The 25,064-nt window shown below is 43.6% G+C and overlaps 1 protein-coding gene across 1 annotated transcript in view; it reads left to right on the top strand.

The window, feature by feature from the left end:
* sema6bb (sema domain, transmembrane domain (TM), and cytoplasmic domain, (semaphorin) 6Bb) overlaps positions 1–25,064 on the top strand; it is a 119,904-nt gene that overhangs the window by 50,391 nt on the left and 44,449 nt on the right. Inside the window, exons 2-9 of the mRNA XM_047587260.1 lie at positions 5,814–5,941; positions 7,238–7,352; positions 13,108–13,168; positions 13,316–13,378; positions 22,206–22,304; positions 23,683–23,773; positions 24,272–24,391; positions 24,914–25,002. Of these exons, the coding sequence (XP_047443216.1) occupies positions 5,833–5,941; positions 7,238–7,352; positions 13,108–13,168; positions 13,316–13,378; positions 22,206–22,304; positions 23,683–23,773; positions 24,272–24,391; positions 24,914–25,002 (747 nt within the window). The 5' untranslated portion in view covers positions 5,814–5,832. The remainder of the gene's footprint in view (positions 1–5,813; positions 5,942–7,237; positions 7,353–13,107; positions 13,169–13,315; positions 13,379–22,205; positions 22,305–23,682; positions 23,774–24,271; positions 24,392–24,913; positions 25,003–25,064) is intronic.

The following is a 25,064-nucleotide window of genomic DNA, read 5'->3' as shown; positions in this document are numbered from 1 at the left end:
TGAGCATGTTTGACTTTTATGGAGTAACTATAAAGTTATGCACCTACTGTATATGTGCCATGCCTGGAGCTAGGTTGGATCCATACATTTATAAGACCCAAGATCTTGTTTTATTGGTGATGTGGCCTTGGGACATACGGTTATAATCAACAACAGCACTGGAGTTTATGACCTCTGTGGTACTGTACTTCCACGGACAAAGACGATAATGAGAACACGTTTCCTGCCACAGCGTCTTTAAGGTTACAACAATAATTGTTGACTTTGTTGAGTTGCAGGAAGTTGTGGCTCATTCAGTTAATTGTTCTTTTAATGCACTAAGCTGTTGACTTTATAAGGTTGAGCTTTCCAGACTACAGGGATTGGTATAACAGTGTGTCATCAGCGTAGTATTTATATTAAGTCCCCCTGGATTGTGTTACTTACAGTCAACATGTGCAATCTGAACATCAGTGGTCAAAGCAGTAACCCCTCCAGCCATTTTCCCATACATAAACAGACACGGAAAAATATCATCAGTTTAGATAAGTTGCAAATCAAGCAAGTACAGAGCCAGAAGGTTCTTCCCACTAGTCTAATCTTGGCTCAGCGTAAAGATAAATTTGGCAATGCTTTTCCTCTCTTCTGTGTCTTTGTCTCTCAGTCTTTCTCATTCCTGGCATTCTTTGGCTTCGCTGTCTATATTTCCGGTGCAGCTTCTCCTCTCCATTTGAATGCCTCACTTGTCTCTCTTTCACCTCTGTTTCTCTTCATCACTCCCTCTGGTCCATTATTTTTGTCATTTTCATTGTCCCACCTTGTCCTCCTTCCCAGTCTTCATTCTGTACTCCCTTTCCTCATCTCATCCCTGCCTCACAGTGTCTTATCCTATTGCTCACTGAAGGAGATCCAAACATCATCATGCCATCACCTGCCATTGATTCTACACACTCCATAAAGCAGCCTCTCCTCTCTAACTAATATAACAATTAGGCCACTCTGTCAGAAATCTATAATGTGTCTTTAAATCCACATGAAGAGAATAGAACAATCATAAAATTTTACAGATCCTGAAGGTCATCTCTGCGGAGCTCATCCTTGTGCCTGCAGCAAAGCATTATTTCTCTGAACGTTAATTCTCTCTTTAAGAGTTATCAAGTGTTTTAAGAATCGGGCTCAGTCTTTTGGTAGCTGAGTGTGTAACGAAGGTTATTTAACTGTGAAAGCCTTCGGGTTACTGCTGTCCAGTTTTCTGCAGAGCTTTATTTCCACAGAGATTTACTGGAAATTGCAAATTGAATTGAAACAAAACAAGGCTCTGGTAATACTTTATCATCCACCACTGCCACTTGAGCTTCTACTACGTATAGAACTTTTGAAACAAAGGTCAAACAACGCATTAGAGATGATTTCAAACAGGCTTAGCCCTCTTGGAGAATGTCCCTACCAGGATCTTGTATGTAATAATCCACTGACCAACAACCAGCCAAGAGCAACGGCACTTTTAAGATGATTCACACTATTCAATCAGCTACTTGGGAGCCTAATAAGCTGTAAATCCAAAATGGAAATGTGTTTGTATTACCACAATTATTTCATAAATGACAGAATTCCAAATTTGATATGCTTCAAACAGCCTAGTCCATTTGAATATAACGATTGGGGCCTTTTTCTGAATGCAGCATTTTCCTGATTAAGACATGGGACATGGTGATGTTAGTGGAGATTCAAGAGCACACTCTGGGCTTATATACGGCACATTCAGAAAATGTCAGGTTTCAATTGCAGTCTGTGACACATTGCTCAGTTCCAGTGCACAGCTCTTTGCAATAATCCACCAGCCAACACTTTGCAAAGCTGTGGAACTGAGTGATGGCAAAAAAGTCCATATTTCTTGTTGGAAGGAGAAGCTGTTTTTAAAACACTATGAAAGCCTTTGGATATCGAAAGGTTCTTGGGTATGTGCAAATATCCCAGTTCCAGAAGGTGGTTGGCTGTGTTTGCACGTTCAAATATGTCCGCCACCATGAAAAACTTGCTGCATGTGCAAGGGGAATATTAGAGGAATGTTTATTTTGATTAATCATGTACACAGCCTAGAAAGAATAAAACCGACAAGATCCTGAAGACTTGCATGTAAACATAGCGGTGGTTATTTACTCACCTAGCAGTTACAGAACAATGTTAACATTCGATTAGAGTTGTGTCCAACGTGATCTTTCCGTTCAGACAGCTGTGTGCTGCAGTTTGAAGCAGGGCTCAAGAGCAATGAAGGCGTTAGAGGCTGCAAAACTCAAACAATAAGTATTAAGATGCTAAATGACTCTGCTGAGGAGAGTTACAGTATCTCACAGTGCGTCACGTGACACAAGTGTGAGCCATTGTTTGAATAAAAAGTATATTTATATTCAAGAGCGCAGCTTTAATACATGCTGTATCTGCAAGTGAAAGAGCAAACATTATTTTATTTTTATTTTTTTGGTGAATGGAAAAGTAGAATGCGCTTTATGAAAAAGATTTAGGTAGAAATAGATTATGTTTAAATTCATTCTTCCTCTGCTTTTTGAAGCTGACTGAGTGGTGTGAAAAGGGATTAGTTTCCATTCTATTGCTTGAGTACTGTGTTCTGACGCTTCTGCATAATACTCTACATCCACCCTGTTAAATATTTTAATCACAAATACCCCAACCACCACCAGTGCCGCTGCTGTGTCCCTATTAATGATGCACAATTTCATTACCATTTTCTCTACATCTGGGACATGCATAATCTTGGTTTTCTTTCAACCCTTAGTCCAATTTCAGTTGCAAGTATACCTCCCGGCTGGGTTATAGAAACACGTACAGTGTGTACACACCGTTAAGACTGGGTTTAAGGCAGAGCTATGTTAGAAACCGCTGCATAACGAGATGGTGAGAGGGAGAAGGTAGAAACGCTGAGGAGAGGTAAAGGGGAGAGCCATGGCAACCGTAATAAGTGACAAAAGCATTTCAGAGCATATTAGCGTTTTCATTTGATGATGAGGTGACCTGTTTGCATGCAAATTAGCCAGACCCCAGAAAAAAAAAGTGTCACTGTCTATAACCAGCATTCAGTTCAACATTGCAGACATTCCTCAGATGTATTTTTTGCCATCAGACCACTTCACACAGAATTCTCTGTTCTTAGTCCAGACCGGTGCCTCAGATCATTATATTATCAGTCTTCATTAGGGCTTTGCTTAAGACACTAGACATCATTGATTGCCTCTTGATTTGTTATCTTAGTTGGCAACAGTGGGGCTCAGTCTGAGATCATCGATGAGGTGCAGGAAGATATTGTAACATCAACCCCGCCCACCCCATTGTCACTTTTTTGGCTGCTAAATGATCTCAATGACATTGATTAGGAAATTACCTTGATCACCTTCATCCGATTTATCACAGTTGGATCATGCCGTTAGCTTCAGAGGCCCTGTCTCAGTAACAAAACAAACATATATAGGATGTTGAAGCTCAGACTGACTTTAAGTTATGCTTGACCAGTCATCGCCTGCATTTTTCCCTCACTGTCATCGCTAGCCATCTGTATTAACTTGGCATCCAAACAGGGCTTTTGGGATAGCTTCCAAAATTGAGCTCAGTCCTTGAATAGGTTTGTCACCCTCCCAGTGAAAGAACTGACAATTTGCTTCTTGCAGTATCGTTTTAAACACTTTTTTTGCAAATCCACGGAGCCCACACAGTGCGCCAACTTCAATATGACTCTACTGACATCTATTGCCATTTCAATTTCGAACACGCAGTGCTATAGCACCTTGGGGTTGAATATTTTACATTAGTGTCTCCTCCAAATGGCAAAATGTATATGTGACTTGCAGTATACCTCGTCCAATGATAACGGCATTCTGCTGTACAGCTTGTGCCATGCAGCGATGCCTCTGAATGGACTCGGCTGTAGCCATTTGTCATAATTACAGAGATGCTTTGGCTGAGGACCATTTGTGTGTCCACACACATACATACATAATACTCAGCACACGCACACACACACACACACACACACACACACACATGGTTTAGTGCTGGCATATCTACTTATTCTAGTGTCCCATGAAACTGTATAGCCCAGGGTGTCTAATTATCCTAATCGAATGCGTACCGCCTGACATTTATTCATACATTATTAAGAGCAGAAACAATAGGATCTCTGATTGGATATCCCGACTTCTCATCTTCTCTCTCTTCTTTCTTACATATCTCTCACTCCATCTCCCCATCTCTCTCTTTCCCCTATGACCTCCTTTCTTCTCTGTGTGACGCGTTCCCCTTCACCTCCTGTAATGTTGCTTGTGGGTGAGTAATTAGCATGCCTCCCACTTTTATTCTGATGTCAGAGCCGGGAATTTGAGAAATGTCCCATAAAGATGATGTGTGCCGATAAGGTTATGTCTGGGACTCCATTAAAGAGATGGGCTGCACAATGGCTATTTGTTCTTCAGGGGAGGGAGGAAACACGTGAGAGAGAAAGGCTGAAAGTGACTGCAGGAAGGGCGCTACTATACCGACTTATACAGTGTTGTGTGTAGCATTTCCCCTTTCGGCTGCGTTTTCTATATTACATATTAGAGTTAAAATGTTGTTATGAAATGACGACTGACACAGAAGGAGGACAAATGATACAGTCAGTGTTTCAGTTTGCATTGCCACACACATCTGTGACCACAGTTAAATGCTCAGACATTTTGCATTCAACCAGAGCTAATATTCAAATTTGAGATGTTGCAATGGTGCATGACTGTAAGAAATGTTTTTGTGCTTGTTGTTGTGGGGATGGAACGCCTCCCTCCACTGGATTTTAAAAGCAAATTACTCACTGGGATAAGATAAGTGTGTGAGTGGCATCATGAGTTTTTTTTTTTTAAATTACAGTGTGTTTGCGTGTTTTCTATGAAAACACAATCTCACACCAGGCTAGCATGGAGAGGGACAACATGTTTGAGAATTAAAGATGAGTCAGAGCTCATAAGACAATAACAACTTTCTAAAAGTGGCTGATGGAAGCAGATTGACGCACACGTCAGCACGGTTGCTGGCAAAATCACAAACAGCACGGAGCGGTTGTGGCCGGCCCCGTCAAGCATTCTGAGGTTTGTGGCTTAAGTCGATAGCAACTCAGAGAGCTTTTCTCTCGTGAAGCTGAGTGCTGGACTCGTTTCCTAGATGGATTGTGTGGGGTAACTTCATTTGGGTATCATTTGTATTTCCACTCCAGTGCTGCATGTGCCTCAGTACTTCGCCATGAAAAATACCGTCAGTTTAGCTCAGACAGCAGAGATGTGATTTGAGTCGCTGGAAAGCATTTAATTTAAGTAAACCACTTCTCTCCTTCTCTCTTTCATATCCTGGATAACACTTGATGTCTGGAGCATTATTGAACCTTTCACTCACTCCGTGCCTACAGAGAAAGAGAGAGAAAGAGACTGTCTTCCATTCATGTATAGCAGATATCTTGCCCCGTGTCTCGCCCAAGATGTCACCCCCTCTGCACCTCCGGTGTCTCTTTCCCATAGCTTTTAGATGTGTCATAGTGGTGTGATGTTTGATGTGGTGATGCCAAAATGATCTGGCTGCATTCAGAGCTGACCGGACACTTCTCCCACAGTGAATGACTTAATCCCTCACTCCCAGCAGCTATTTATCTCCCCTCAGATCGGGGCAAAGAGGCAGAGATGCTGTGGGAATGCAAAGATAGAGCTCCAGTCTAGAAAACCGGCCTGCCACTTAGTCAGTAGGTGATTGACTGAGTGAATGTGTCTCATTATTCACTCCTTTCTTTTTTTATTTTTCCACAGACTCCACAGTTGTGTTGCTATGGCAGCTGTGGCCCTTCCCTCCTTCTTCCTGCTGTGTTGGCTGCTCCGAACGGCCAGCCCGGCATTCCCAGAGGAACCCGGGCCCCTCAACTTCATCCCCACTGAAGGTAACGACCTCCTGGCTTTCTCACCCTATAGACTCCCTCGCGTGCTTTTCACCCAGGCCCTGACGTGTGAAGTGCTGGGTTGCAGCCAAACATGCTTGGTGATGAATTGTGGGGTAGGGTATAGAGGAGGCTTAGGGTCATGGTGTGGGCTGTGGAGGTCAGACAAGTTCTCACACAATGGGTGTTGACTGGTGTCCAGGCCAGGAGGTGCGAGGTCATACTCAGGAATGAGGCCAGAGTGTAGGAAGGGGCTCTCGCAATCATGACTTTCCCACAGAAGAACGCCGACCCTCAGGAGAGACGCAGCTCCTTGAACACTCAGACCCAGCGTCTCCATATCAGCTCAGTCTCCAGCTCAGACTCGACCTTGATTGATTGCTGTTCAATGATATCGACTGATGGTTTCCCAGCTAAGTCCAGACCCTTCTCCACCTATCAATACCTAACGGTGGAGTGTAGAGGTTGTTGTGCTACTGAGGGCGACGCCAGATTGGCAGCATTAGTCTCAACTGCTGTGGTTTACAGCAGATATAAGTTACAGAACAATTTCATATGGATGACAAGATAAATAGAGGGAAATATCCAGGTGGAGGACAGAAAACATTTCAGAGGTTCCCAGTGTGGCCAGGGAATGCAAATACTTTAGTGAGATATCACACAATACAGGACTGGAATAAAGAGAAGCAGACAACTTAGGTGAAGATAGGGTGACAATAGGGTGGAATATAAAGAAGTAGTGGTAGCGTAGCAGAGAACCTAAGAGAGAATATCAGATGAAAACATTCACTTCAAGTCGAGGCCATAGGCATAGCTTTATAGTCATAGTGGTTTTCTACAGTAATCCATCTTATTGATGAAGCTGTTTTTTCTGCTTCCATCTTCATTCTCACTGTCCTCTGCATTTTTGCACATCTGCGATACAACAAGATCAAAAGTCACGGAAAATGGTTCAGCACTTTTATCTCTGATTTCTCTGCCTTAATGCTTTGTCTTCCTCAATAGACAGATGAACAGCGTGTCCTCTGAAACACTGAACACTGTCTGCCCTTTTGAATTATCAGAGCCAGTGGGCTGAATTGCCAAACTTGTCAACTAAAAGCAGCATATAAATGAACAATTCGTCGAAAAATGTTCCTCTCTTTCAAAATCTCCACTTCACCTTGAACACATCTCACTGCTGCTGAACTGTCAAAGCAAACTTAACATAAAAGTGCTTTTAAGCTGATTGCTTTCATCATATATGGCTCTCAGTTTGAGATCAGCAATCATGTATTTATGTCTCTCATTCGCCCACAGTGGTGAGAAGATACCCGGTGTTTCTGGGCCGACCGCACAGAACATGGATGAGACAAGAGCCTCTGCACATCCAGAGGATCCTCCAGGTCAATCGGACGCTCTACATTGGAGCCAGGTACACACACACACACATGCAGCACATACTTACTAAGTACATATCCACAATTCAATTAAAGCCATAAGCTTAGAGAAATCTGGGACACATGTCTTTGATTGCACGCACTGCGTATACATAGAGCTTTAATATCTGCTGGAAGCTCTGTTGTTGCTTCATTTGTTGCCAAGCTAGATTACTCACTTTCATTGGACATTATTTTAGGAATTGCAGCGTCTGAGCGAATGCTAATGTTAGCATTCATCTCAAAGGACCTGTGTATGAGTGCAGCTGAAGCTAAAGTACACCCAGATGTAGCATTAACACAGAAACAAGGCCAATAGTTTTTCTCCCATGAAAAACAGCACCAGGCTTTTCAGTTTGTGGGACCTGCTTGGACCATAAGCCTGTCCTTAATATAATGCGTCTCTTAAGTTTTGAGAGACGCTCGATTGTCTGCAGCAATCGGTGACTTACTGAGGCAGTTAAAGGCGTCAGGAGGATGCCTTTTGTTGCTTTTGTCACCTCGGAAGAATGCAAACAGCAAAAAAGAAAAAAGAAAAAACATCCCACCTACTTTACTACAACAAAAAGAAAAATGCAGCAAAACTTATAATCTACCTGCTGCTTCATTTTTCAGCACTCTGGAGGTATGGGAACCTGTGATTAGAACAGGTTTCTTCTAAAATATGTCTCTTGTATAATTCTCAACAAATCACAGCCATTATGTATTAGTAGATACCGCATAGTTCGCACTGTCAAAAGAATTTTAGTTGAGCAAGATTAGCTTGCAAGTGATAATCCTAGTAACCCTTGGTTACATGACTCTCAATGTTTCAGATTTCAGGTCTCTGTTGAGAGTCTCCATGCAGCCAGGTTTTACCACTTAAATTTTTCTTCACCAATCAATACTCTATAATGTATCCCCATAATGTGTCTGTCATACTAACCTACTTGTAACATACTCGTAAGGCTGTTGTCTTGCCTAAATAGAAACAACAAAATTAAGCAAAATTCATGGAGATGCAATTTGTACTGTTTTTATCTATGTAGTCACGTGGAAACAACCTACATATATGTTGGTGAACCATCAGTGCAGCATCAAATGTCAAACCTCACAGGTTGAGACAGTGTTATAAGTGTTTTATTTGCTGGCCACATATTTTGTGAAGTGTCATTATCTCCTCTGAAAGACAGAGAAAAATTCTTTTTGACAAATCTTTCATGCTAGATCACAAATATTTCTCAACACATAGGGACTTTTTGTAACAAATCTGTGAGCTGCATGGCTGATGTGCCAAGTCACTGAGGTCTACTTTGGTCTCTACGTAATGCTGGCCCCCATATGTCTGTCACTTTGGTGAATGCGCTGATCCTGGACAGACAGTAGCCCTGGTGGTCAGGCCGGCCAGACAAGAACTGTCTACTCAGCTACACTGGCTTGCATTGTAAAACTACATCTGCTGCTCCCTGGAGTCTTTCAGGAGCCGACCTGAAACAGACTGAGTTAACAGAAAACATGCCCCCCTCCCTCCAAGATTTACTGCCCGTGTTGTCCAAAAATTAATTTAGCTTGAAACATGCTAAAAAAAAGAGGGACACAGTTAGTCTCCACATATGGTGCTGGTTATTTGCTGCAGTGGAAGCCTGAAGGAAGATTGAAGTGGTTTCCAATAAGAGACGCCACTGTGGTCCAGGAAATGACCCAGTCCCTGGCCTCCAGCTGGTCTAACCGTACCACTGAGACCTGGTAGTAAATATATCAAACCATGTAACGTGGTTCTAGCCATTCTGTCTGCACTGAGAGGGTCTATAACATGCACAAGCCTGATAATAAAACCACTTACAGACAACTAGAGCTACTGTAGTCTGTAGTCGGTTGGCTTTAAATTATAACCAGAGTCACAACACACATTAAAAAATTGTTAATTTCAATTTACAACTGTAGAAATGTTTAATCGAATAGGAGAAGTAAGAGATAAAATATAAAGAAAGACAATATATTTATGTATTTCTTGTAAGAGGCTAAAAGTGTTTGTGGCTTCCTGACAGAAAATGATCAGTATAGAAATAAGACGATCCATGTGTTCATGTATGCATGAGCCAGCAGGGAGACAGAGTTTTTAAAATGTACAATGTAAGTACCGGTGGTGGCAGGTACGTATGCCAAAAGCTCCTACAGAGTGCATGGCCTGATAAGGCGCCTCACTCATCCCCAAATCCTGTCACCATTAGCATAGCTGCTCCTCAGACTGCAAGCACAGCTAAATCCCTGCCCTAAGCACCTGCTGAGCACAGCTACCTCTCCCTGTCCTCTTTCCATCCTTGCTAAATGAAAGTAAACTCTGTATTTGGCTGGTGCCAGGTGGAGTAAGCGTCTTGCTGTGTTAAGCCCCATTTCATTGCTGTTAAGATGAGCAGATGTGGATCCTGGGATCTTCGGCCCTCAGTCACATCCAAGGGGATAATCCACCCAAATATAAACCAATTGGAGAGTGTTTACCGATTGACTATATGGTGGAGGGAATGAAGCTAACCATCTAATAAGTATTCCAACTGTAAAGGACCCTAACTCTGTGTGCTCTGTAATTGTTGGTATTAGCTGGAGGTGGAAGGTGTGTACTGCCAGGCTGGAAGGTGTTCAGTTTATTAGCCCAGAGACGCTGACCTCGGAGGTCAAGAGGGGTCACGTGGTGGCCACAGTCAGGACAGATGCCTCATGGCACACAGACAGCGAGAGGCCTACTGAGACTGGCAGGGAAAGTTTAGCATGCAGACGACAAGTGTGTGCAAGGAGGGACGCAGACACACAAGTGTGGACACCCACATGGACACACACCACTAAGCCCAGTCCCACACAGCATGATGAAGTACACAATTGTTTTTTTGACAACACACTTGGGAACTTGGGAATTCTTGATATCTTGTATCTGGAGACAGATTTCTAAATTACCATAATCATTCATTCATTTGCCATAACTACCAACCCTGGAGTCTATCGCAGGACCAACACAAAGAGACAAACAACAGTCACACTCACATGCACACCTACGCCCCAGTTTAGAATCACCAATTAAGCTAATGAGCATGTCTTATGACTGTGGGAGAGGGCCAGAGCACCCGGAGAAAACCCACACAGACACACGGAGAACATGAAAACTCCACATAGAAAGACCCCAGCTGGCTGGTGGGTTCAAACCCTAGACCTTCTTGCTGTGAGGCATCAGTGCTAACCATCACTCTTCTGTGCCTCCAAGGAATCAAAGCTGATATATTTTTCTTGTCAAGTATCGCCACATCATTTCAGTTCTGTATTTACAAAACATAAAAATGTTTTATTTTCCTTTCTAGCAGCTACTGAATTTCTGCTTAAAAAGTACTAAAAAGGTGCAGCATGACTATGTTAAAATGTGTAGCTTCTAACCATAAATAAGTAAACGTAAGTTGACATGTAGCTGTAAAGCATTTTTCTGTCCCAGAATGCATTTGTTTTTCCAGACTCCACAGCACATAAACCAGTTGTTTGTTATTTGACATTATTGGCTGTCAAAGTTGCAATTTTCAGTGTCTTTGACCAAAATTTTTCTCTCTCTACGATGCCAGTGATTTTAGAACCAAGCTTCTCAACCACACAGACCGACTTGTAGATTTATTCCGTGGTCTTCGGAGACATCCAGGAACATACAAACTCTCTCTCACACACTGAGCACTCTCCCTCATTCAGCAGCAGAGTCAGGGTAACTCCATGGTTAGTTCAAGTCTCCCATTTTAGTTTCACCCACTTCTCCTGGATTTGCAGGCTTAGAAAGGCTCAGCGCCGCTCACACTAAACCACAATGCAGCAGCTTTCGGGAAGCAGAGTTGGACAAGTGAAAAGAAATATGGGAAAACTTGGAGGCTTAAGAGGTCCTGACCTTGATTTTGCTGTTGTTTAGCAGGAGAGGGTTCATGAGCTGGTCAAGTAAGAAATTCAGGAAATGTTGACAGTTACTCTTCAGCCTGTGTTGACTTTGTATTAACCAGGTCCAAGGGGTCGGAGGCATTTATGAAATGTGAGCTCAGGCACACGCTTATTATACACACAAGGCCGGAAAAAGAAAGCAAAACACAACACTAGATGTGTGGCTTTAGGATAAATTATTAGCCAGTGAGTTCAAGGCTTCATACATAACCTGAGACATATGATGAAATCTTTACGTAGTTCACATGTTGATCATGTCACCCTTAATCCTAAACTCAAATGACATACTCCCTGAAATACACACCTAAACAAAAGGAAACATACAAGCCACGGGATTTGCATTGTTCAAACAACCTGGAGCAGGCGAGAGAAGAAATGGAGAAGGAAAGAGAAGCAGCAGCGTGAATAATTCCCCCTCCTCTGCACTATCAGAGGCAACAGGGCTGGCTGTCAGCCGCTCCGACTAGGAGGCCTGTTGCTATATTCATTATGTTAATGCAGAGACAATGCCGAAGCGGCCTGGATGAGATTACGCTTCACACTCTGGCCCACTCCAATGTTTTGAGAATGCTTAAACTTTGATTCGCTAAGCAGAGGTGCACCAAGCCAGTGATTGGTGACTCTGCACTTCCTTGCCTCTCTCTTGCTCCGTGAGGCCGAGTAAGGGCAGGAATCCTCTGACACAGCAACAGGAAATGAAGATAAATTATTCAGGAGAGGACTAACCTGACGGCACTTGGCCTAACTGTGTTCTCATCATGCACACATCCTCGCAGCTCTCGCTGAGCAAAAATGCAAAGGCACGCATAGATTCACACATTCAGGTGGTGTGAACACTCACTTGGCGCACACAGGATAACCCCTCCATCTGTCAAGGAAAGAGGTGAAACCAAGAGAGAACTCGCAGCACAGATGGGAGGGAGGGCTGGATCAGAGATGGGATCGATATTGCGGCACTAACACAGCTATGGCAGATTTGCAGATTAGCCTATTCAGAGTGTGATTCTTCTGCTTAGACGAAGCCCACTTTCCAGAGCCATCCTAGCAGATACCAAGGCCTTGATCAATATGCAAACATCAGCTGTTAACTTCCTTTTCCAGCTCTCATTACGAGACACTCTTCACTCAGGAACTTCCAAGGTTACTGCAGAATATCAGCAGATTAAGAGCACAAAAAGCAGTGTCTGAAAGATCACGAATACATGCGCGGTGTTAGAGTTTGGACCACATGTAGGCAGCATGTGGGGGCGCGCAAGCATCACCGGAACAACTCGATTAAATCATCCATTAATTCAATTTCAGGCTTTTGAATAAGAATGACAAGCCGAATTCGAGGCATTGCTGAAAATTCCACGCTGCAAGTCGGGTTTAATGAGCGGAGGCAAAAGGCGAACGGGAAATATGAGACCTGATTATGCAGTCGGGTTCCATTTCTCATGTATATTGGGAAAAATGGAAGACATTGTAAAGCTGTTACCTAATCTCTGCCGGTCTGATCAACTTTAAATGAATAAATGCCTCTAATGTGTATGCATTAGCTGCAGTGTCCTGTGGGGAGATTATACCGAAGGTAAAGAATTATTTAGTGGTAAAGCCACAGGGATTCAGTAGACAGAGGATATATGCAGTTTGCGGTCTGGATTTCATCCAAAAGCTTTGAATCAAGATGCGCCGTCCTGAGGTGGCATAAAAGTTGTACTCATGCATAGGAACTGATATTCATAGTTTGCTTACTACTCTGTCTTGTCTCACCTTAAGCTTTGGATTGTGCTGTGTTGGCTAATTACGTCTCTCTATGTCTGTCCCTCTCTCCAGGGATGACCTTTTCCGTGTGGAGTTGGACATCGTTGCAGGAGACGAGATGTTTTACAGCAAGGTAAGCTCCATCCAGACAGACACCCACAGCTGTTGCAACCTTTATGGGGAGGTGTTTTCTTTACGATGGAAACTGACATTTCCTGCTGCGGAGAGTTGCGCATGTAGCTAATCAGCATCATTTATTTGTGTGTTATTTAACGTGTAGAAAAGAACATGGGAGTCAAACAAGAATGACATCAGGATCTGCAGGATGAAGGGCAAACACGAGGTGAGACTGTCTGTTTGTCACACGCGTCTTTCTGTCTCTTGAATGAAAATCCAGAGCACCATTAGTACTCGGTTCAACTTTGTACCTACCTGATTAAATCCATTATTCACTCTCCTTGTAGCTCCGTTTTTTGTTTCCAGCAACTCCCGAGCCAAATATCTGGCTCTTAAGCCGCTAAGTGCTCCACTATGTTCACCAGCCTGTCAGTAACTCTGTCTGTCTGCTCTTTGGTGCTGAGTACAGTGGAGTTTTCTTAGAGCATTTTTTTTTTTGCTGAAAACAGCTGCCTGCTGTGTCTGAAAACAACACTGAAGAGAGCAGTGACACTGAATCACAACAGTGAAGAAAACCAATACTGCGACTACTGAAAGACATAATAAAGCTCAACAGAGCTGCAGGGCCAGGTGATCGCGGTGTACAGGGTTGTCATTTGAGAGGCCCCTTTCTCATACCCATAGTAGGCCTAGATACGCCAATCAGGCCTAACATTATGACCATCCTAATTTTCCTAATATTGTGCAGGTCTCCAGTTGTGACTCATCAGAGAATGGACATGGAAGTTCTGATGTTGTGGCTGATTGGTGTGTAAAACAGTTTAACTATTGCAGCTGTAAGGGCTGAACTTAGGAGACGCTTTATCATATAAAATAGGACTTTATTGGTCAATATGGATACTAATGGCTAATAAAAAGCAGACTTTGGCAGTATCACAGGCACAATACAAGCTCTACGGTTTAATCATTGACTGACGCTGAGGCAACTGAAAAGCATTTAATTTCCCTTGGCTACAGCTGTTTATGATCTCATTTCAATATTCACATTTGCCGTGAATTTGAGTGAACAATGTCTTTTGCAGCAGCCGAGAGAGTTTGAACGTAAAAGTTTCCGTCTGTCTCTCTTTCATGCGCACACTTCTGTCTGGAGCCTTGGTTTCACTGGGCCCGGCATCAAACTATAGGGCCCCCCGGCGCAGCCATAAGGAGGGTTATGACCGCGTATTATTGTCCCTACTCATCCAAGCCATCACTCACAGACACAGGCCCATCGATCAGAACACCACAGACACTCCTACCAGTAATAAAACTTATTCCACCTTCTTGAGTGAGCAAGTGCCTGTGCCTCAGAAGATGCAGGTGGGCGTCAGGAAACCGAGGAAGGGAAGGGGTGAAATGTCCCAGCAGCCACCAGCAGCCCACGCATGAATACTTCTTATATCTCCAACACACACTTCTCTGGCTGCTGTCTGCCACACACAAACAGTCATATTCAGTGTGTGTGTGTGTGTGTGTGTGGGGTGGTGATGGTTGTGGCTGACGGTGGAGGCATGGGCTCTGTCCCCTGCAGGCACAGGAAAAAAAAATGACTTATTTAACAGAGAGAGAGAGAGAGAGAGAGAGCACCTGACATTAAATCTGTGTGAGACAGCGCTAGACAGAAACACAATGGAGAATAGAGGGACAGAGACAAAAAGCTAGGCAAGGACCAGGGAGGAGGGAGAGCGTGTGGGTCCCTGTTGGCCGGCCCCGAGGAGAGCTGCGGGGCTGACTGAGATATGAAAGGTCTTCTCGCCCCTAATGACTGTGCTGCCTGGTAATGCTGTGAGTCACACGGCAATGAGAGGAAGATAAAAACACTGCCAGGTCCTTTCAGTCAGCTCTCTCGGCTCGGACGCTTTTGAATGACTGCGCTCGTGCGTGTGTATGCATACACTCGCAAGCACATTCAGTCACACATGCTCCCACTCACCAGAGAATTACTGATTCTATTTCTATTATATGCTAATATCCACAGTTACAGTAGGATCGTTTTCATCCTAAATTTTGCTTACCAAAAAACAAACAAAAAAAGCTGGACTTATCTGACTACTAATAGAAATATATGTATAAAAAATATTGGCAACAAGAAATGCAGCATTTTAAGGGAAACATGGATTGTGTGTATCTAGTTCTTGTCTGGTTTCATGCAGTTGAATTATTTGAAATTGAACTGTTGAAGTTTTCAACAGTTTTCAGGATCAGTGAAGTGGTATGAAAACATTGGCAGGAAAGTGTGCGACAACAGAAGAAAGTAAGGACCCACTATTTAAAACATTTTGCCGTAGCACGGCTATTGGTCAAAAAGAGCCTCATAAACAAAACTGCAACAGAAATATTCTCGTTTATTATTATAATTCTTATTATAAAAATCACTTGAGCACTTGAAGCCACTTCTGTTCTCAAAACACCTTCATAAAAAAGTCCAGATACCTTTGCTGCAGCTTTGTCTTTTTCACCTGACAGACAGAGAAGCTGCACAGACTGAATATCATGATAACGATAAACAATAAACTTTGGTGTGTCATTGTGTGTGGGGACCACATGGAAGATATGCTGTTTAGTTTGATAGCTTTTTCCAGCAATTACGTGACAACAGAGAGCAGAGGAAATAGCTTAGGAATGGCCTGTGATTTATTTCATGCACATCAGTGTTAATAATATATTTTTATTCTGACAATTTTTCCAGCTGTGAACACAGTTCTTGTGACATTTGATTTGATTATTTGGCCTTATTGCAGGCTTTCAGACCTGCATAAATTTGAAATGTTGTTTTGAAGTTACACTGCGCAAACAATATGAATTTCACGTCGAAGCATCTGACTGCTGCGCTTACTGGAGGGCTTTTGCACTGGATTGCGTCAGGCTGTTCCAGGTGTTCTTTTACTAACCCGTGTTGCTAATTTGACCACAAGGTCAACAGAAATGACAGAATACGTGTCAGTTCACACACATCTACACAGTGAAACACAGTTTTATCTTAATTTTTACATACATGTATGTGGGATCGCCAGCCCTCACATACATTATATAAGCTGTATAGTCATACATATTCAGAATTTCAAGTGCCCTTGCAGCCTTCTGTCTCTTTGTCTCTCTCCTACACATACATGAACATGATTTAAAAAAGAAAATCCACACAAACACATCTGTCAGGCAGTCATTTTTCTATGCGCCTCCCACTTCCTCTCCTCCACTTCACCTCCTGAAAGTGTCCTGTTCTGCTTGGGGGATGGTTGTGTCAGATGTGATACATTCACCACCTCATAATTGGTTTTGTAATTAAATGTTTCTGCTTGGTCGATCACAAAGGACATAGAATTCTCCTTAATTAGGCTGAAAATTCAATATCCCAATTCATTTTTTTTTTCCTTCTCCCACGTTGACCGGGCGATTGTTGCAACGTATGCAACAGTCGGCCCTGCTGTCACTCACTTTGCATATTGCAATGATATTTTCCTTTGTCCTTTGCTTTTCGCTGCCTCCTTATCTCTCCTGTGTTTTTGCCCTTTTGATTGTCTCTTGCTGTCATTCTCTCCCCGCACTTCACTCTCTCCTCTCTCCCCTTCTGAAAGCAGGAGAAGGAGGGATGTAGTAGGAGGCCTTCCCCAGAGGTGGCTTCATGCCAGCACGTCAGGCTATGACAGGATGGCATGTACATTCAAACAAAGGCAATCCCGTATAGAGCGCTTTTAAAAGAGCGGTTGGGCATCGTTATATCCAGCACTTAGCGAGATTGTTTATTGATCAAACAATGTGTGATGATAGTTTCCTCAGAGAAGCTCTGGGGTTTCAGTCGTCCGAACCAAATGTCTTTTCTTGGTTAGACCGAAGGAAGATTCAGTTTCACTGCTTTTTTTTTTTTTTATGGCTGGGAAATTAATCAATTAAAAAAGCCACACACATGTGGAGGCACTTTAATTCCTTGTAGTTGAGGCTTTTTTTTAATCACACAAATGCTACATGCGTGTAAAATATAGCTACTCTGCCTTTCGATTCTGTACCACTCACTGTGAAGCTCCACATATGGAACAAGTTTCATTTAACTGTTATTGTATCTTTCAAACCACAGCTCCTTATTTTCAAATCCCCTACAAGTCGTGCACCGCTAATTCACGACTCAGCTGATGACCTAATTCCTCAGTTGCTTGAAAGGGGATGCAGAACACAAATACACTGGCATTATTTTGTTTTCCCAGCAGCTCTCTGCTCTGATTTATCTTCAGTTTTTGTAGTGAGTATTGGATTTTCCATACATAGCTGCGTAACAAAGCCCATATTTGATGTCTTTATAAGTGCGAAACAGTGTGTCCCGATCATCGTGAACACAGACCCCTTATAGACATGGACGTAGCTATATAAACTATATAAATGAACTGATTTGAATTGAACATATTTCCATGAAGCCAGCTGTCTTACATCCAGTCATACACGTTTTAATCCCAATCTACAGTAGTTTAAGTGACAGTTGGCCATTGTTAGCTCAGAAAGTTATCAGATGGAAAGCTATCTAGAGGGGATGCAGGTTAAGTGTTGTGGTCAAGGACTGAATGGAGTGTGTGTGTGTATGTTTCCACCAGGGAGTGGGTCTCAGCTGACCCCATGATCTGCAGGGCTTTCTGCCGAGGCTGCCACATGGCTGAGTGGTCTGGAAAATTCTCCAAATCTCTCTCTTCCCTTCCCCTTATGTCTATTCTTTCTCTGTCTCTGTCCCTTCGTTTATCCCAGTGTCTCTATTATCTCACCCGTCTTGCGTCTGTTGTTTGCTTGTGGCCTGTGGTGAGTTCAGTCAGAATTACCATCAAACATTGAGGAACCGTTGCAGAGGGATGCGGATTAGCTTTAACATGCTGAGTAAGACCGCAGCACTCAGAACGGCACATTGCTGCTAATTCGGTACCGCTGTTAATTTATCCTCCACCCACATGTACACAAACACACACACACACACACACACACACACACACACACACACACACACACACACACACACACCTCTTCCTGCCATGGAGTGTCGCTCTGTTTTCAGTCAAGATTGCGCATTGGGAATTTTTTTTCTGGGAATGACAGACCTGTTGTTAATGAGTGGAGCAGAGGATTCACCAAAGCTTTATGTGTGTGTTGTGTGTACAGTACGTGTGTGCGTGAGACTCTGTGTGTTGGGGAGTTCTGGCTCAATGGCAGCTCTTGGCAGAGCAGCGCTCTCTTCTCCCTGGTTGCTAACATCAGGGGACCATCCAGGCATGTAATGGAAACGCTGGAGATTTAGAGGAGCCTGCTAAATACGACCCCCTGATGTACTACCTTAGATGGCTCCTATTGTGCGCGTTACTAAAGCATTGCTAAAGCAGGTCATCATGATAACTTATTATATTTTATGAGACTACAAGAAATGCTGTGGTTGCTCCAAAAGCAAGAAAATGAGCGCAGGACTTTACGACCTCAACCTGTTTAGTAATTCGGTGAGACCGAACACGGAATGCAGATTGTAGCCGGAGGTAAAACATCATGGTCGTTACCTTTATTCATCGTTAGAACAAACATGCAGCCCAGGCTTTGGCCAAATGAAAAGGTTGTTTATCATTTAAGATTAAAGGTTGAGTTCTGGACAGTAGATGGAAAGCAGATGCTGAAGGTGGAGCCTCCTCCGTTTTAATGGTGTCAGACTGCAGCAGGTTGTTCTTGGAACAGATGTGTTGTAACAACCGGCAGCTTGTTGTCTGTCCTCTCGACTGTGTGCGCGATCACTCGCATTTATGTTGTCTGTGAATGCTTTTGGATGTGCATGTGTCTCCGTGTGTGTAAGGAAGATGACGTCTGTGCTAGTGCAAGACTTCCCAAGGCGAGGAATGCACTTGCTCAGTGTACATCTGCAAAGATGAGCTAGCCTGGCAAACATCTGCCTCGAGAGCGTGGGACTCATTAAGACCCGCTGCCTGTGCAGTGTCTAGTTTATATAAACGAGGATTGCATTTATAGCCTATAAACTTAAGTATTTACTTGTGCAAACATGTTCAACAATTGGACACCATCTCTCCTTATCTACTTGTGAAAAATCCCCTGTTTCATTCACAGCTCTGTCCATGTTTTCGGTGAGGTGTGTGCTCTTGTGTAACTCATCTGAGCTGAAGATTCATTTTTCAGAGCCCAGGCAGCTCTGCCAGTGTCAGTAAGAGGAGCAGGAGGAGTAGGAAGAGTAGGGGGAAGAAGAGGAGGAGGGCTGCAGTCGTGTGGGTCTAGGGGAGGCTTGCCAGCCAGCACAGGTGGCGTTTTGTCTGGATTCTGCCCAGGGAATGAGGGGTTCAGAGAGCGGAGACGAGGCAGAGAGGAGGAGAGGGAGACTTCGGGACGTACAGAATTTGGATTTATATATAATTGTTTAATTCAGTGATTCACTGCCTGATCCTTTGTAATTGGTTTTTGTGTGTGTGTGTGTGTGTGAGTGTTTTTTTATGCGGAAACCACAGTAAAACGTTAATCCTGATAATTGTATTGGGCTTTGACTAAAAAAAGGCTACTACCTGGAAGTGCCAAATTACTTCCTGGAATATTTGAATAAGGTCTAATGAAATGTGTGCATGCACCAAGGGATGAATTCTGATAGCGCCCGTAAAGTGCAAATAGCAATCAGAACACAATAGCTGCAGTCCTAAAAATGTTTCATTTTATGTGTACGAGCACTTCCAAATGGACACATTTGTGAAGTGACTTGGCTCTTCTTAATATTTACTCCCCTCTCTGAGACACTGGCAGTGGGACTGGTTTGTTATTAAGAGTGCTTCATCTGGCTTTGTGATTACAGCTCTGGCCAAGCTGACAGTCTGCAACCCTACCGACAAACAGCATGCAAATGATTCTCACACACAGGCATGCATCTGTGCTGTGATACGCAGACACACACATAAATGTCCATGCCCCCTTATGCATGTGGAGTACTTGGTTATTTGCACACATTAGCGAAGGCTGCATGCGGGGGAGTGTGCCATGTACTCTCTCAGTCACACCTCAGTTTGTCACGCAGGGTTACACCACTCGAAACTTACACCTCACTCTTGACACACCTCAAGCACCCCAACACACACACACACACACACACACACACACACACACACTGTACACTTGCCCATAAAAACATGTCCGTCTTTCCTGTTTCTTTTTTTTTTTTTTTTCCCTGTTGAAAAACGAGAACCCTGCGGGGATCGAAGCGGGAAGGTGGGGATGAGGGGCGTAGGGGTGGAGCATCTGGAATAACACTCACCCCATCTCCCATATCACCGCTTTCCCTGTGATCTCTTGCACACACACGTACATACTGTCATCTGACATACCAGCTATCACCACCGCCACAGCTCCGGCTTCGGACCGGCTTCTCTTTCCGATGACATCAGTGCGGCTGGTGGTCTTGAAGTAGACCCCAACTGATGGTGTGTGATGTGTGTGTGTGTGTGTGTGTGTGTGTGTGTCGGAGCTGGTGCCTTCCTGGCTGGGACAGTAGTAGTCTGGGGAGGGGGTTGCTGGCTGCCATCTAGCAGGGATCTACTGTACATCACCACTCAGTCTACACACACAGGTGGCCTGTTTGCCTCTGAAATTTCCAACAGCTGTGAGTACCTTTGGGTTTGTAAAGTGAAAGGTCACGACTGGAATGTATGCTTAATACCCATTGGAAAAATGCAGATTAATGCACACACACGTCCACTGCTCCGTTATCATGGATGTTTAGCTCTTAAGATAGTGGATTGTAAGTGGAGGTCAGGACACGAAATACAGTAAATCTGATATATTTCATATTTCTTCAGGCTGTAAAGTGTTGTAAAAACCCCCAAAGTTCGAGTTAATCCGAGAAGGAAAGATACATTTTTAATGGGTCTCAGCTCTGTGCACAGTAAGGATGAAACATCAGTAGTGATAAGAGACACAACGCTTCATTTTGAAGTGGTTACAAGCCAAAGTGTTCAGGAGCAACAGCTTAAAAATGTAATTATGGTACTGTTTCATTTCTTTCTTTTTTATATGAACTGTGGAAAAATCTCATAAAAGTTTGGCCACTACAGTGGGTCAGCTGAACAACTATAAAGTGGCTCAGTCGATTTGTTTTAAAGGAAATACTACTCGTTGCAGTAAAGAATGTGGGACAGCCAGTTGCAAAGGACTATTCATCTTGGATAGATAAGAAAAGAAAAGAAAAATACAGCCTTTACTTTCAAAATCATTGACGTTTTTTCCTGGAATTCTGACTTTTATTTTAATTATTATTATTCATGTATTTTTACAGCTGCTTTAATCCCCTTAGCAGCAGGCTAGTTAAATGGTTAAATACTTAGCATGTAGGCAGATGGCTATAAATGAGCCGAAATGAATGAGTAAATGTTGTGTTAATGCAGATTTTTATGATTCTACAGGCTACAGGTGTGAAAACTAACAGTGTACCTCTGTTGAGGCAGGAAATTAATGTCCAAGTCATTTTTCAGTGTTTCACTACACCAACATTTATTACCATTTGGGACCGTGGACCAGAGCATTTATTATGCAGCGCTTACACGAGTCACGACTTCTCAGTTCAAAGAATGCGCATGGAGGAACGGGACTGCAACTCAACTTTATTTAGTCATGAGGCGGGCCTCATGTAGTTTGACGCCTCACGGTGAAGAAATTAGCCTTAAATCTGGTGCTTGTTTTAAAATCCTGAGGCCGGTTTGGATTACCGTCTGTCAGTCAGCGGCGGCCGCGTCTGTGTGTACGTGCGTGCATGTGTGGTGTCGGTAGACACTTAAAGTCTCTGCAGGCTACGCTCAGACTGTATCAATATGATTGACAGCGTTAATGGCGTGATAATTCCACACATCAGGCAACTGAAAAGCTTCATTTCACAGAGCGGTTTGGATAATCAGCCTCTGAAAAATAAACCCAGCTTTTCCCCTGTTTGCTCCTTTCGTTTTGACTTTTTTTTTCTCTCTTTGGTTGTACCACCTCTTGCATATTAATCTCTTTCTTCTTGTCTGTCATTGCTGCAGGATGAATGCCGTAACTTCATGAAGGTGCTCCTCAGCAGACAAGGAGGCCTATTTTTGTGCGGCACGAATGCCTTCAACCCACTATGCGCCAACTACACTGTGAGTAAACACACCTACAGGTCTACAGTACCTGACCAAGCATGCATTAATCCTTGGTTTGACAAAATGGATTTAATATCTTATCTGTTTTCTCAGTTCCATAGAGCAATTAGTGTGTGTGTTCAGGTGAAAATGTACAACTTGATTAGAGACGTTTGTTCGGCTCTTGAGGCGTTAGCTTCCTCCCCTGGAGTTATTTATCCTGTTGTCTGGCAGTTCCAGCGCCTTGTTCTCCTGAGATACAACATTTGTTATTTCTCGGTGGTTAAACTTTGTGGTCTGCCGATTTTGTTATCATTGTGAGTCAGAGACGGAAAATCAACACCAACGCAAAGATGGGGAAAGAGGAAGAGGAGAGTGTTCAGAGACGTGACTTGTTTGCCTGGTCGATTTTTTCCCCCTTCTCCGTTTTGTATCGGAGAGGAGGAAGGAAGAGAAGAGCTATTCCCAGGTGGAGGCAGAAGCTCCAAGTGCTGAATCTGAACTAATCTGTACCAAAAGACGTCAGAATCCTGAGGTTTGTATCCATCAGGCAGCAGCTCACCTGAATCCTCCGCATGTGTCTGAGGGTGCTCCACTTCCCAGCCAATCCCCGTCTCTCTCAATTACAGTAACAATTCCGAACTTGTGGAGGAAAAACTGCACATAAATATTAATCATGGGCTCGGCAGATTTCACATCATCCGGGAGTGATATTAAAAGAGGAATGAAGGCACAGGAGTGTGAGAGACAGAGAGACAGAGAGAGGGATTGAGAGAAAAATCCTTTCACTATCAAAGGCTTTTTCAGATAAGTGTTATTTTCAGTCTCTCACATTTCAAACATGGAGCAACAGTGGGACACTGAGACGTACCTGGCCCATTATCTGTCAGCCACTAATGACACTCTACAGCGGTCTATAACACACCTGTCTCTGCCTGATAGGTTGTCGGTTCTCTGGGGACTAGTTAGTGATGCTAGCTAATGTTTTATTTATAGGCAGGTTTTAATGAAATGACACTTCCGGCAGCGGATGGGAACTAGACTGTTCAAATCTGTTGTTCCCTTGAAATACTCGCTCGTGTTTACCTTACGTGTAATTGACACAGAGATTTCGGTGTAGATTATTATTAACATGGCTTCATGTGGGGGTGTACGGATCCCTGCGTGTCTGTGAGTTTGTGTGTTTGTCTCTTTTATTTATGCATGAGAATGTGACTCTCTTGTTGTTACTGCTGTGGCTAATTGCCGCCAGTGAATCATTAGTTTGCACTTACGGTAACACTCCCTAATTGCCATTCTCTCGTGGCTTGTTTTCATGATGCGGCTGCAGATGCATTTATATTGTGTGGGGACCGCTGATTGATGTATGCATCTGTGTGTGTGTGTGACTTAACAGGGGGACACTCTGGAGATGGTTGGAGACACAGTCAGCGGGATGGCGAGGTGCCCTTATGACCCGAAGCACGCCAACGTGGCTGTGTTTGCAGGTAAGACTCGCCTTTTGTCTTCACTTTTACCACATGCACATGGAGCTGTGACACCGTGTGCTGTGATGACAGCCGTGAGCGAGGAGGCGATGAGGAACATTTTTCACCCTTTGTGTGTGTGCTGTAGATGCTCAACAAAACCGAGCTGCTGTGATTCTTCAGTTTAATTTGACTCCCCAGTTTACTTCATCAGATTTAAACTCTTAAACGTTAACAATCAAATCAGTGATCTGTGGCTGAAACTGTGGGGAGCCATTACTGTTCAGCCAATAGCCCCTTATCTGTTACCAGCTAGGAGAAGACAAATAAAACAGAGGGGGGGAGAGGCCTATAAAGTTTCTATTATATTCCTCCAATTATGTTGTTGACTGGTCACTCATATCTGGTTTATGATGCAGGACTGTCAGATAATGGTTACATTAACTGAAATGTTACGGTTATGTTGTCAATTTGGGAGGCAGTCCGACTCACTGGTGTTTCCTTATGTGTGCGTTTCAGAGGGGAATCTGTTTACAGCCACAGTGACAGACTTCCTGGCCATTGATGCGGTGATCTATCGCAGCCTCGGGGACAGTCCAGCTCTGCGCACCGTCAAGCACGACTCCAAGTGGTTCCGAGGTATATGTGTGGGCTATTGCGTGCGCATGTGTGTGCTTGCTTTTCTCAAGTACTCATCTGTTGTCATCTGACGGTTTGAGTGACCGTCCACGTTACTTAAAGAGAGTACAGGGACTCGGGCAGGGTCTGAGTCAGCAGGCTGACAGCTGCGTGTTCAGGTCTCTGGACACGAGAGTCTGGACCGCCCACACCAGGGTCAAACTCCAGGCTGACACAGGTTATACAAGGTCCTGGGTGGAATGGCGCCAAAATGCGTAGCATGAAACTCATTTCTCAGAAACGGCAGGGAGTCATAATGCGCTTATTGTTTGCTGTGAAATCCCCTTTCACCATGTAATGAAATTAAGCGTGGCTTGTGCCGCTTTCTCACTGCCCTCATGCCACTTCTCTGTTGTGGGAATTAATGATGCATTCACAAACGGGAGATGCTGTTTGCTCTATGCTTTCTCACTGTCCATCTATATTTCATTAAACCTCTCCTCCATTACCTCTCTAACTTTCTCTGTCTCTCTTGCAATATAGAGCCATATTTCGTCAGTGCTGTTGAGTGGGGGCCCCACATCTACTTCTTCTTCAGAGAGATAGCCATGGAGTTCAATTACCTGGAGAAGGTACAGAAGTCATTCTGAAATGATATCCTCCTTTCCTTCTGGACTCTTACTACTCGAAAAGA

This window comes from Mugil cephalus, chromosome 6 (genome assembly GCF_022458985.1).
Source record: "Mugil cephalus isolate CIBA_MC_2020 chromosome 6, CIBA_Mcephalus_1.1, whole genome shotgun sequence".
NCBI classification, from domain to species: Eukaryota; Metazoa; Chordata; class Actinopteri; order Mugiliformes; family Mugilidae; genus Mugil; species Mugil cephalus.
Note: the sequence above shows the minus strand (reverse complement) of the source record. Positions and strands in the feature narration are given on the sequence as shown.